The 14133-nt window shown below is 43.6% G+C and overlaps 1 protein-coding gene across 8 annotated transcripts in view; it reads left to right on the top strand.

The window, feature by feature from the left end:
- Positions 1–13702, top strand: part of LOC124872321 (nephrocystin-4-like) — a 277448-nt gene extending 263746 nt beyond the window's left edge. For 5 of the 8 annotated variants that reach the window (XM_047372196.1, XM_047372205.1, XM_047372215.1 and 2 more), the window contains 3 exons: positions 2348–2527; positions 7681–7824; positions 13330–13702. In XM_047372196.1, the coding sequence (XP_047228152.1) occupies positions 2348–2527; positions 7681–7824; positions 13330–13470 (465 nt within the window). In that variant the 3' untranslated portion in view covers positions 13471–13702. The other 3 variants (XR_007039267.1, XM_047372224.1, XM_047372232.1) reach the window with 3 other exon arrangements.
- Positions 13703–14133: the final 431 nt, after the last annotated feature.

The raw sequence follows: 14133 nt of genomic DNA, 5'->3' as shown, positions 1-14133 counted from the left end.
TAATTATTGACATGGGAAATGGAGGCCGTGTGCCCCCTATGATCTTTCTGTGTGACACAGGCACTGAGAATGGACAATGTAAATAGTTTCCAGGCAGTGAGATAGCAAAAATAGCACTGTGGTTTAAATGAAGGCTATTTTATTGATTTTCACAGTGATTTACTTTTCTGTACATTTTCCATACATCTTCCATTCTGTATATTTTCCACAATAAGATCACCGGTTACCAACTTCTACCTCCATTTTCTCCATTATTGGCTTCTGAGTAATTGTGACAATTATTTAAAGACTTGATATAAAACCATTCTCTAAACCGCCATGATGCTTTTCAAATTAGAGTTGTGAAGCTTTGGTCGTGCTGTTAGCTACAACCTCCGGGAACAGCTAACCTGGATTCATACTACATGAAGAGGCCAGGAGAGTTTTCTACTGCAGATGAGACATTAACTGTTTCTAACCTTATAACAGAAGCTCACTTCAAAAATGATTCATAGCTGCAATGCATAGCGGTGTCTTACAATTACATATCTTAAGACTTAAGTGGGTGAGATCTTTTTTATTTAACTGCAGAAAGTTTTCTAGGTTTGTGCCAATGTAACTTAATGAGTGAGTATCTTTTTCATTTTCTGTTTTATTCAATTTTTGGAGAACGACCTGTCTTAAGATACTTTAAATTCCACACTTTCACCATTTATGTTAATGTGTTTAAGAACCCCCCATGCCCGTAAAATAGATCAGAGCCACCAGGCGATGGGAGTCCATGGTAATGGAAAAACAGAGATCAGTTCAGTTCAACTCATTTTTATGCGAGGCCCTTGCTATACACTAAATATGGTTGTGGAAGACTGGCTCAGCTGTTATTAGGAAAAGTGGAAAACACATTCACTAAAACACACACAGCATGTCTTATTTATTAGTTTGATAAAGAGAGAGAGTTCTTTTTAATTCTTTATGACTGTCAGGGGCAGTGCAGACCCAGATAGTGCATCCAAAATGAAGCATTTAATTTTATGAATTGTGATTTGGGATAGCTTAACCTGGAGAACGATGTATTGTGTCCTTTCTGCCACCTGCTCACATAACCTATTCTGTACTCTGCATTTCTATATCCAAAGAATATTTGCAAACATGGACCAAAATTTCAGTCATCATGAGTTCTTTGTGCTTGGATTCATTGTTAAAAATATCTGGAAATGTCACCCAGTCTCTAATTTCCTCTTCATGTTTGCTGTTTGTGCTTCTGTGTTGATTAGGCGAAGCCAGCTGAAAAACAAAAACTGAAACTAAACAGCTGAACATTTTAAATGAGAAGCTGCAAGCTTTTCTCTTGCCAGATTTCTTTCAGAATGAGGGATTTTTCCAAGTGCACATCCAAATATGATTTTGTGCTAATTGTTCTTCGAGCAGCACAAAGCAGCATGAAGCAGTAGAATAGCAGCAGTCTCCTTCACTATAACCCCCAGGTTCTGATTCAAGTCATTATCAAGAATAAAGTGTGTACTGACAGTGTCATTTCAATTTAGGTTTGTCTGCATTTTGAAATGATGTTAGATCATGTTGCACAATAAAAAATGTGCCTTGGTTATTTGAACACATTTAACTGTTCTCCATCCACAGCATATCGCCCTTTATTTTTAATAGAACAGTTCTCTTCAAATCTGAGAACTACAGTAGAAAGACAGTGCATCTCAGTCAGAGTTATTTCATAATTCTCACCCATATTCAAAGAAGGGGATGATGGACTGTCACAGTTTTCCTGCGTGCTCACTGTACGACCCAAACATGTTTACCCTGTAGAAATAGGGTACCGTCTGAGAAAGTGACAGATGTATTTTTCAAAGAGTTTGCCATATGCATCAGTGACAGCTTTGATCTGGCTCTCAGCAGGTTTGGCTGACTGTGGAATGCACTGAAGGAGTCTTACAAAACAGGATAAAGCTCAGCTTCAGAGAATAGCTTTGCTTTTCTCTGAGAAGATTGAAAAAGAGCTGCACAGTAAAGCTCAATCTCACATCCTTGTGTATGTCACTTTTCCGCCTCTGCTTTTTCTTGTTTCATTGTCTGTTCCCTTCGCCTTGCGTTTTTCACCACATCCTACTTTCTCTGGTCCACTCTCAGTAACCTGGGCACCTTCTTTATTTTCCTCTGACTCTTTTAAACTCCCTGTCTTATTAGCCCTGTCCCTTTTCACTCCTTCTTTTTTGTTCTGTCAAACTCTTTCTGTCACATGTTCAATGGCTCTGCTTACCGTTATTGTGTCGTCGCCTTTCTCATAACCTAATCAACAGCATCTCATCACCTTGCTGCCAGATCCAATCAACCTTTGCCGCCCTCACCTCCTCTGTAGGTGGACCCAGCCGGTGTGTTTGTTTTGTCTCCTGCCGCTGTGCAGGAACTCAAACTAAGGGTCCAACCATGGCAGGCTGGCAGCCGCTTCCTGTATGTGAATGCTGTAGACATGGATCAGCAGCGGCTGGTCGCTGCCTGGCTGCTATGTCTCAATGTCCACCGTCCTATACTGTCAAAGGTAGGAGGATCTTTCTCTTGACTTTTTGAAAAAGAAATTCTGTTTCTGTTCTTTTATATACAAGTTTTGAGAAATGTTGAGGACTCTGAACTGGTTGAGGATGAAATGTGGCAGTTGATGAGGCTACCTAACTATGTTTATTCTTGATAGATATTATCAGTCTCATGAAGTAATACATTATTTACTTATAAACTCTCAAACAAACTTTTTAAATTGCAATTATTTAAATTCTGAGTGGAACTGAGAAAGAACGTTAAGGTGTCATTAACTCATTAAGGCTCTAACCTTATCCAAAGTTCTCTCAATGTTATCTGAAACATAAACACAGATGGCCTTTTTGCAAGACTCTGTTTAGGCCTCACAGCTCCACTCAGTGTCTCTCCTATTGGCACAGAACCTGTTGTGTTTCCATTGACCCACTGATGGCTGGAGTGATGGCTTGAAGCCCCACGTCCAGCCATCAGTGTAGTGCACTGTGCCACACGTTACTGTGTGACATTGTCCCAATAATGTAATCTGTGTGAAACAATAAAAATAAATACTCGTACTCGTCGTCTTCCGCTTATCCGGGACCGGGTCGCGGGGGCAGCACACTCAGCAGAGACGCCCAGACGTCCCTCTCCCCAGACACCTTCTCCAGCTCCTCCGGGTGGAGCCCGAGGCGTTCCCAGGACAGTCGAGAGACATAGTCCCTCCAGTGTGTCCTGGGCCATCCCCTGGGCCTCCTCCCAGTGGGACGTGCCTGGAACACTTCCCGAGGAAGGCGTCCAGGAGGCATCCGGTATAGATGCCCGAGCCACCTCAACTGGATCCTCTCGATGTGGAGGAGCAGCGACTCTACTCCGAGCCCCTCCCGGATGGCCGAGCTCCTCCCCCTATTTCTAAGGGAGTGCCCGGCCACCCTACGGAGGAAACTCATTTCAGCCGCTTGTATCCGGGATCTCGTTCTTTCGGTCATGACCCAAAGTTCATGGCCATAGTTGAGGGTAGGAACGTAGACTGACCGGTAAATGGAGAGCTTTGCTTTTCAGCTCAGCTCTCTTTTCACCACAACACACCGACACAGTGCCCCCATTACTGCGGCAGCCGCACCGATCCGTCTGTCGATCTCCCGCTCCATTTTTCCCCCACTCGTGAACAAGACCCGAGATACTTAAACTCCTCCACTTGAGGCAGGAACTCCCCTCCAACCTGAAGAGGACAAGCCACCCTTTTCCGGTCGAGTACCATGGCCTCGGACTCGGAGGTGCTGATCTTCATCCCAGCCGCTTCACACTCTGCGAACCGCCCCAGCGCATGCTGTAGGTCTTGGCTAGAGGGGACCAGCAGGACCACGTCATCTACAAAAAGAAGACATGAAATCCACTGGTCCCCAAACCAGACTCCCTCCGCCCCTTGGCTGTGTCCAGAAATCCTGTCCATAAAAGTTATGAACAGGACCGGTGACAAAGGGCAGCCCTGCCGGAGTCCAACATGCACCGGGAACAGGTCCGACTTAGTGCCGGCAATGCGGACCAAACTCCTGCTCCGCTCGTACAGGGACCGGATGGCCCCTAATAAAGGGCCCCCGATTCCATACTCCTGGAGCATCCCCCACAGGGCATCACGAGGGACACAGTCGAATGCCTTCTCCAGGTCCACAAAACACATGTGAACCGGTTGGGCAAACTCCCATGAACCCTCGAGCACCCTGTAGAGGATATAGAGCTGGTCCAGTGTTCCACGGCCGGGACGAAAACCACACTGCTCCTCCTGAAGCCGAGGTTCGACTATCGGCCGGACTCCCCTCTCCAATACCCTGGCGTAGGCCTTACCAGGGAGGCTCAGGAGTGTGATCCCCCTGTAGTTGGAACACACCCTCCGGTCCCCCCTTCTTATGAAGGGGGACCACCACCCCAGTCTGCCAGTCCAGAGGCACTGTCCCCGACCGCCACGCAATGTTGAAGAGGCGTGTCAACCATGACAGCCCAACAACATCCAGAGATTTGAGGTACTCAGGGCGGATCTCATCCACGCCTTGCCACCGCGGAGCTTTTTAACCACCTCGGTGACTTCAGCCTGGGTGATGAAAGAGTCCAACCTCGAGTCCCCAGTCTCTGTTTCCACGACGGAATGCGTGATGGCAGAATTGAGGAGATCCTCGAAGTACTCCTTCCACCGCCCGATAATGTCCTCAGTCGAGGTCAGCAGCCTCCCACCCCCACTATAAACAGTGTTGGCGAAGCACTGCTTCCCCCTCCTGAGGCGCCGGACAGTTTGCCAGAATCGCTTCGAGGCCAACCGGTAGTCCTTCTCCATGGCCTCACCGAACTCCTCCCAGGCCCGAGTTTTTGCCTCTGCCACAGCCCGGGCCGCAGCAAACTTGGCCTCACGGTACCCGTCAGCCGCCTCAGGAGTCCCACAAGCCAACCACAGCTGATAGGACTCCTTCTTCAGCTTGACAGCGACCCTTACTGCCGGTGTCCACCACCGGGTTCTGGGATTGCCGCCGTGACAGGCACCGCAGACCTTACGGCCGCAGCTACAGGCAGCAGCATCGACAATAGATGTGGAGAACATGGTCCACTCGGACTCTATGTCTCCAACATCCCCCGGGATCTGGTCAAAGCTCTCCCGGAGGTGAGAGTTGAATACATCCCTGGCCGAGGGCTCCGCCAGGCGATCCCAGCAGACCCTCACTATGCGCTTGGGCCTGCCAAGTCTGTCCGGCTTTCTCCTCCCCCAGCGGATCCAACTCACCACCAGGTGGTGATCAGTGGACAGCTCAGCCCCTCTCTTCACCCAAGTGTCCAAAACATGCGGCTGAAGGTCTGATGGTATGACAACAAAGTCGATCATTGACGTACTGCCTAGGGTGTCCTGGTGCCAAGTGCACTGATGGACACCCTTATGTTTGAACATGTTGTTCGTTATGGACAATGCGTGACTAGCACAGAAGTCCAATAACAAAACACCACTCGGATTCAGATCGGGGAGGCCATTCCTCCCGATCACGCCTCTCCAGGTGTCACTGTCGTTTCCCACGTGGGCATTGAAGTCCCCCAGCAGAATAATGGAGTCCCCGGGAGGTGCACTGTCCAGCACCCCCGACAGGGACACCAAGAAGGCCGGGTACTCCGCACTACCGCTCGGTCCGTAGGCCGAGACGACAGTCAGAGACCTATCCCCAACCCGAAGGCGCAGGGATACCACCCTCATCCACTGGGGTAAACCCCAACACGAGACGGCTGAGCTGGGGGGCAACAAGCAAACCCACACCAGCCCGCCACCCCTCCCCGTGGGCCACTCCAGAGTAGAAGAGAGTCCAAACCCTCTCAAGGAGATGGGTTCCAGAGCCCACGCTGTGCGTGGAGGCGAGCCCGACTATTTCTAGTCGATATCTCTCGACCTCCCGCACAAGCTCAGGCTCCTTCCCCACCAGCGAGGTGACATTCCATGTCCCTAGAGCCAGCCTAAGCATCCGGGGATCGGGGCGCTGAGGTCTCCACCTTCGTCCGCCACCCAATCCTCTTTGCACCGGTCCCTCATGGTTCCCCCTGCAGGTGGTGGGCCCACTGGGGGATGGCCTCGCGTCTCTCGTTCGGGCTTGGCCTGGCCGGGTCCTGCGAGGAGCAACCCGGCCCAGCCACCAGGCGCTCTCCAGCGAGTCCCGACCGCAGGCTCCAGGGTGGGACCCCGGCTCCGCTGTATCAGGCGACGTCATGTGCCTCGATATTTTCGTCCTCATGAGGGATTCTTGAACCGCTCTTTGTCTGACATGTCACCTAGAGCCTGTTTGCCATGGGAGACCCTACCAGGGGCATTTAGGCCCCAGACAACATAGCCTCTAGGATCATTTGAGCACTCAAACCCCTCCACCACGTTAAGGTGGCGGTTCAAGGAGGAGTAAAAATAAATAACTACATATAAAAAAAAAACATAAATTAATCGATGAAATGTTTGCATATAATATATTTTATGTTTTTTTTTCATATATTAAATGATTCACTGGGATAACAATACTCCAGAACAATCCTTTTTCTCCTTACCCAAGGCAAGATGCTTCTGATGTTGACTCCGGTTCAAAAGTGGCTTGAAACTCAGTCCACTTTCTGTGAAGCTTCCCCAAGTTCCTGAATGGATTTTGCTTGACGGTCCTCTTAAAGATGCGATTATCCCTGTTGCTGGTGTACCCTTTTTTTCCACACTTTTACCTTCCACTCAACCTTTGATGAATATGCTTGGATACAGCACTCTGCGAACAACCAGCTTCTTTTGGACCTTTTGTAGCTTACCCTCCTTGTGGACGGTGTCAGTGACTGCCTTCTGGACATCTGTCCAGTCAGCAGTCTTCCCAAAAAATTGTGTCACCTACAGATCCAGACAGAGAGACCATTTAGAGGCTCAGGAAACCTGTGTTGGTGATTTGAATTGCAATTAGCTGATTAGCCACCATGGGTTTCCAATATTTACCTTTTTCATAATATACAAATTCTAAGACATTGAATGTTGGGGTTTCTTTATCTGTAAGCCATAATCAAAAAAATTACAAGAAATAAAGGCTTGAAATATTTCACTCCTTGTGTAATGAATCGATAATATATGAGTTTTACTGTTTTAAATGAAAAAAATGAACGTTTTTCACAATTTTATCATTTTTTTAGATGTACCTGTATAGCCTGCTTGCTGTGCAGCAGGCGGGGAATGGGATTATGCTCCCTCTTCTTCCATGCTTGTCCTCAAGGGTCAGATTTCTTTGCGTTTGGTTTGCTTAATTTAACATTCAACATTTACATTTTAAATTGTCACCCATTCACATTGACACGACTGATTTTACTGACTACCTACATCAGACTCTTATTAGTTTTTTTTTTGGTGCTATTTTTAGAATAAATAATTGTACACTGTTCGCTTGTGTACTTTCTTGTTTTTTTAGTTATAACCCATGAGCCAGGTTGTGACACATGGTTGTTGTTACTACAGCTCTTTCCTCAGAATTTCATGTTTATTTAGGAACATAAACTGTTTCTTGTGAAGTTCAAATTTTCCCAATCATGACTACTGCTCCTTGTGTTTTCAACTTGCACGTGAAACTATAGCAAACCAAAGTTTATAATGCATTTCAGTGACTAGCAGGAGTGGGATAAATTGTTTGTGTGTGTGGGTGTGTGCAGGCATTTGAAGTGTCCGTTCCAGTTGCTAATGGGCGTGGCAGCTCCAGAAAAATGACGTACACCAACCCTTACACAAGCACACGCAAATTCCTGCTCCGCTCCGACCATCCTGACCTGCTTCAGTTCAGAGAGGATAAATTCCAGGTAAGATAAGATGGGAAGCATTACAGTTCTCTCTGCTTCATTAAGACTAAAGTCAATACTTTGATTAATGCCTTGACCAAAGCTTGTCAGGTGTTTTCCACAGATAGTTTCCCTAGATTAAAAGATTAATCTTGTTAACACTGCGTGAATAATTTCAGTGTTGTTGACGATCCATCACATGCGTGCACAGAAAGTGAAACATCAATATTTGTTTAACCAGAAGTCGATATAGGCAAGCCATTAAGTTTTGTGACAAATTCTTTATTAATATAAACTGCAACAGAGACAAGACTGAGTTGCAGAAGAGCTCAAAGTAGTACTTTATTGGAGCTTCTAGCTGGCTGGTGCTCCAGACACTCTTGTCAGACTTTGTACAATCATATTTTCCAAAAGGACTGCACTTAGTCTTCCCCTAAAACATTTCACAAATTTAGTGCCCACACATCGACAGAGCTTTTGCTTTTCCTTTTTCCACAATCTTTCGGGGTCCTAAATGTCCTCTTCTTTTCAGCTCACCTCAGAAGTTTTCTATAGGATTTAGGTCTGGTAACTGAGATGGCTTTGAAAGAGGGTTGACGAACCATTTCTTATAAGGTGGTCTTCTTTGTTATGTCTTTATCTTGTTTAAAGACAAAGTGTTGCAGGCCCACAGCATCACCAATCATTCACCATACTTAACAGTGGGGTATGGGGTGCTTTTCCACATGTTTATCTTTTGTCAAACCAACCTGGAGTGGTTGTCCTAAAAATTGTATCTAACCCTCTCTTTGCCCTACTTCCTGTCTACCTACTGTTCAAAAATGAAAAATAAAAGGCTCTAGTGCCGCAAAAAAAATTTAGACCTTAGCAAATGTCATATGTGTATGTTTGTGGTGGTAGGACATAAAATATTTTTTCTGGCGTTATTCCCAAACAACCAATATGTATATAACATCTAATGGGTAAGTAGCTATTTTTTGAAGCCATTTTGTGACATGAAAATCAAAATACTTGAATGATATGTTCTATCATCTTTCCACTTTTGTAGAGTGGGCCTCTTTGTCACGTCACAATATAGTCTAAAAGAGCAAGGAGTAACTGATTGCAATCTAAAAATTCTAGACGCTCCTATCTACTTCTAATATGAAGTATAAATGACCAAATATCCTTTAGTTTTATTTATTGTGTAGATATTGTTAGGTGTGCAGAAGCCGAAAACTGGGGTTTTCCTTTAAAAAGGAAACATGGGATTTTTTCTCAAACTTAAAGCTGTAGTAGGTAACGTCTGGAAAAATTTATTTTTTACATGTTTGTCAAAACTGTCACCATATCCTAACAGTAGAGTACGGTACAGGTAATCTGTGAAAAAATGAATCTCCTCTGGCTCCTGCCAGTGGTCCTACTGTCATTTACAGAAATACACCGCTCCCAGTCAGAAACAACCAATCAAAGCCAGGAGGAATGTCTAAGCAGTGTCAATCATGCTCTTGTACACTCTGCTCACAACCTCCCACCAGCACAGCGTGTACCATCGTTCAAACTCTAGATTGCTGTGTGCTGCAGCAGTGCTAATGGCGCTGTGCTAATGATTTGAGGAACAAGTTTGTAGTCAAAGTATGGGCAGGCCATAGTCAAAGCATATCGTTGTTTCGTGTCTACCAGTGAATGTGCCACAGCTGTTTATCAGCCGTCATCGGTGGCCCTGGTTACTAGCCTGCATGTTCATGATGTCAGGGATGAGCTCTGGGGAGAGGGCTGTAGCACAACAGAGAGCAAGGGGAAGGACCTGTAAGGTGTGCTTGTTCAAATGTTCAGGCTCAGTCCACAATTTTCTCAGAATTCCCTACTGCAGCTTTAATCAACGCACCCAAATTAAAGTTAATTTTTTCAGTGTAAAATGTTGTCATTGTATCAAATGATGAATTCACTTTAATGCGTATTACACATCTTCACCAGGGGTGATAATCCTTTTGGAGGGCACTGCAAATTCAAATGTACAGACCAACACATTTATTGTTCAGTCCTCAGCTGTGACACATGCTTTACTTTGTTGTCGTGTGGTCAGCTGCCGTCTCTCCTGCTGATTCATTCCCTCATTGAAATAAAAAAACATCTAAGTTGCTGCTGTCATTTCCTTTTCATTTGTTTAGATGTGACAAAATAGTAAAACAAGCAAGACAAATACAATATGCGAGACAAAATAGGAGCCAGGTTGCCATAAACATTCATGGAGTCTTGCTGTGTTTGGTCTGAAGATAGTGCATCATTATAAATGAGGTGGGTTGAGTGAAAAGCAGCCTCTGTTTTTCCCGCCTTGCCTGTGAATCTCCAGTTATCTCATAAATGATCTACTGTCCCTGTTGCATTAAAGAACATCTTCCCTGTTTTATATCAAAACAACTTCAGCAATAAAGAAGAAATAAATAGTACTGGTAGGTTTTAGGGAAAAAGTAGTTTGTAAATTTCACAACTTGATTATTTCTTTCCTTTGGTTATTGAAATGAAAAAGGAATAGTCTCTGATAGAAATGTTGTAAGATATGAACAAAAATATCAAACCTTTCAGGCTATGAGCCTGGACAACAAAAACATCTGCACTTTCTTCCTTTAATTAGAGACAATAATGAAATTTGCAGGCAGAATGGGGAAACCGGTAATTTATACAAAAAGAGGTAAGGACAGCAATGTCAGGAAGTTATAACAACGGAGGAGCCAGTCTAAGTTGTCTCACACACAAATGGCTTTTGTAAATTAAGCAGGAAACATCCTCCACGATTACGAAAATGAGTTCAGCTGTTTTTTTAATATGAAAAACATTTATTTTCTGTGAAGAATTCTCATTCTTCTAGACAAACGACTATAATTGCTGTTAACTTATTGTTAGAAGCACTGTCTGAGTTTGGTATATAGTGCAACATGGTATATCCGACAGCTCTCTGTTTAAGGAATGTACTTTAAGGGATTTCTAAAACCCTGGGGAATTTAAGCAGAGTTTTGATGTGACTGCTTTAGTCCACAGGGTGGTCTCAGTTCAGTATATAATACACAGCCTATATATTCTGGCCAGTTTGTGCTTATTGGGCTTTCTGGGTATTATTTACTTCACACAGTTAATAAATTCATAGCCACAGATTCATGGTGTCCAGCTCAAAGCTTCTGTCAATATCGAACACAGATATAGTGGAACAAATCTCTGTAGTGATGTAAACAAAGCTGTTTGAAACCAATTGTAATGCCTCTTCATAGAGAAAGACTAGCTCACTGAGCTCAAAGACCAAACAAATACAAACAAACATGCTCCTCCAGAAACCTGTTTTGTTTTTGCTAAGGCAAAAAAATCTGGAAAAAACTGTTGTATTGTTGTGTTTTTAGATTTGAAAGGCTCACCTTGACTTTTACAAACCTTTTATTGTCACTGTTACTGAATTGATTACAGTTTTTTTTATCTGACCATAAAATCGTTCTCTAGAAGGCATTTGTCATGTCTGTGTAGGCAGCTCCAAATAACCATCATGAAAGATGTTTTGAACACAGGAGTTTCTTTTTTGGTTAGCACCCTCTCAGTCCATGTTGATTTGACAGACTTGAGCTTGTTTGGTTTATTGGTTGTTTTTGAACATCCTAACCAATTTTCTGTTGTCTAAGGGAGAAAGTTTGGGTCAGATGATTAAACTAACATTGAGCTTCTGGAACAGCCCCGACCTAAACCCTTGGAAAATGTATTGACTGCACTTAAAAACCTGGTCTGTGGCATTAAATGAACCAATTAAAATGAGCTTCACCATTTCTGCAATGAAGACTTTTCAAATATTCAGTCATATTAAGGCCAGAAGATAGCTAATGAATGCAAAGTGTGTGATTTCCCTGCAATTTAAGGGACATTAAGTCAAATATTACTGGGAGTGTATGTATTTTTTGATCCAGTATATTCAGACTTGTGCGTCCAATTCTTGTTTTACAAAATCATTAAAGCTGTATATTGTGTTATCCCTCACCCTAAACAATTAATAGTTCAAATAATTAAAAGCCCAAAATTAGTATGACATTTATCCCTAAGATGACTGTATGTAAACTTCTGAACAGCACTGTAGATAAATATATTTGATCTAAATCTGTTGCTCTGCTGACAAAAAGGTAAACATTTTCCACATTTAAAAAAATATTATTGCAGAATAATGCCACTTTTTACAGCATAGTACTGATAATAATGCTATATAATATTAAAAGAAAGTTCTGACATCCCTGATAAAATTAAGGCATGTCTCTGTGAGTTTATATAGAACTTCTAGTGTTTAAGTTCAGCCCCTCAATGTTCCAGTTTGTTATTTCCTTTACCAGAGTCAGGTCCACAAACAGCATCCAGATATTCTGATCTAAGCGTTGCCTTTATTACCAAGGCAAACAAAGCTGTAAAAACAGTAGGGAGGGTTGTAGTTGTCTCCTATATCTATCTATCTATCCATCCATCCATCCATCCATCCATCCATCCATCCATCCATCCATCCATCCATCCATCCATCCATCCACCCATCCATCCATCCATCCATCCATCCATCCATCCATCCATCCATCCATCCATTCCTTACTCCATATTGGGTTGTGGGGGAGCTGGTGCCTATCTCCAGCAACAACCATGCACACACTCATTCACACCTAAGGGCAATTTAGAGACCAATTAAACTAACAAATGTGGGACTGTGGGAGGAAGCCAGAGTACCCGGAGAGAACCCACGCATGCATGGGAGAACATGCAAACTCCATCCAGAAAGACCCCTAGCCGGGAGTCAAAGCGAGGACCTTCTTGCTGCAAGGAAATAGTGCTACCAACTGTTCCACCATGTAGCCCTCTCTTATATCCTTTGGGTGATTTTTCTCTTGCCATTTAGAAATCATCCACTGCAAAAAAAAGAGGGAGCGGTTGTAAGAAAGTATCTTCCTAATACATTATCCTGGAAAATGTGGGATCTGGTCCACAGTACCAGTGCCCTCTGTTCCCTGAAATAACCACCATAACAGAATTGCTGGTAGTTTGGGAGAAAATATTTGCTGGCCTAAACTTGACTTTAATTTTAAAATAGGGATGACCATGTGAGGTTTGTATCATCTCTGGTTCTTATCCAAGTAGGCATTTCTAGATACATAGTCCTAGTCTGACCGTCATTAAAGGTTAATAAAAATCAATGTTGTGTGTGTGTGTGTGTATAAAACCTCAGAAGCTTTAAAATGCAGTAAAATAACACAGTATTACATTTTAATCACCAATGAGTAAAATTTTACTCTAGCTTTATTTCACAACAGTGGCATACATTTTGTCCCAACTGGAGTGTGTGCAGGACAGTTCCAGTAGGCTGTTTCAACATGGGGTTAGCTTTGTTAAGAAAGCAGCTGCAATGTTCTGAAAACACTTCACCTAAAATGGGCATCGATTTTCCATTTGTTTCAAAAGATGTATGTTACTCAACACATACGCTTATATAGAATTTCATTTGGTTAAAACTGAAAAACTTTGCTATGTCACTGTGTTCAGATTGGCGGCGGAGAGAGTCACACCATCGGATTACGATTTGCTCCCAGCCAGAGTCCAGGCTCGGCTGAGATCCTGGTTTACGTCAATAACTTGGAGGAGAAAACCGAGGAGACGTTCTGCGTGAAAGTCAACTATTCTTGAGCATCTGTCTGAAAAGGCTGCCTGTATTAGAGCAATATTTCATGAATATATCTAATTTTATATCCCAACATTCTTTCATTATTTCTTGTATAAGGTGTGTAGTTTGTAAATAAGCAATTTTTCCAAGTCTTGTTTGCTGGCTCACTTGGTTTTTTTCTAACACAAATCTTTACGACCAAAACACACAAGTTTGAAGTTTGTAAAAAGGAATAAAAAAGTAATTAAAGCAGAATGTAGGCTCATTTTTTGACTCATCAAATAGCACCAACCTTGGGATTTACCGTAGCTGCTGGGGTTGACTCCCTGTAGTGAGCTGTTCAGGAAACGTCCAGTGAATGCTTGACAGCACAAGCCATTCGAATGTAACATCAAGGTGAAATCAGATGCCAATTAATGGTTGGGTTTTCATCTAAGACAAGCCGGCCACTCAACCTTCATGTCTCCCCACTCTCTAAACAACGTTTTCCCATCACCGGCATTATTAGAAACCCTGCCGTAATGAGGTATCATTTTATTTAGCGAGGCGCGCATCTCCACACAGCACCCTCATTAACACAAGCACCCTTTTAAGCCCTCCACGCTCTCCCGCTGCTTGCTGCGCTCTGTGTTTCCCTGTTTGAGGAGCTGGGAGACAGAGAAAGAGAAGGCCATGCATATTGTGTT

The sequence above is a fragment of the Girardinichthys multiradiatus genome, chromosome 1 (genome assembly GCF_021462225.1).
Source record: "Girardinichthys multiradiatus isolate DD_20200921_A chromosome 1, DD_fGirMul_XY1, whole genome shotgun sequence".
Lineage (NCBI taxonomy): Eukaryota > Metazoa > Chordata > Actinopteri > Cyprinodontiformes > Goodeidae > Girardinichthys > Girardinichthys multiradiatus.
The sequence above is the reverse complement of the archived record's forward strand: the minus strand, read 5'-3'. Positions and strand labels throughout refer to the sequence as shown.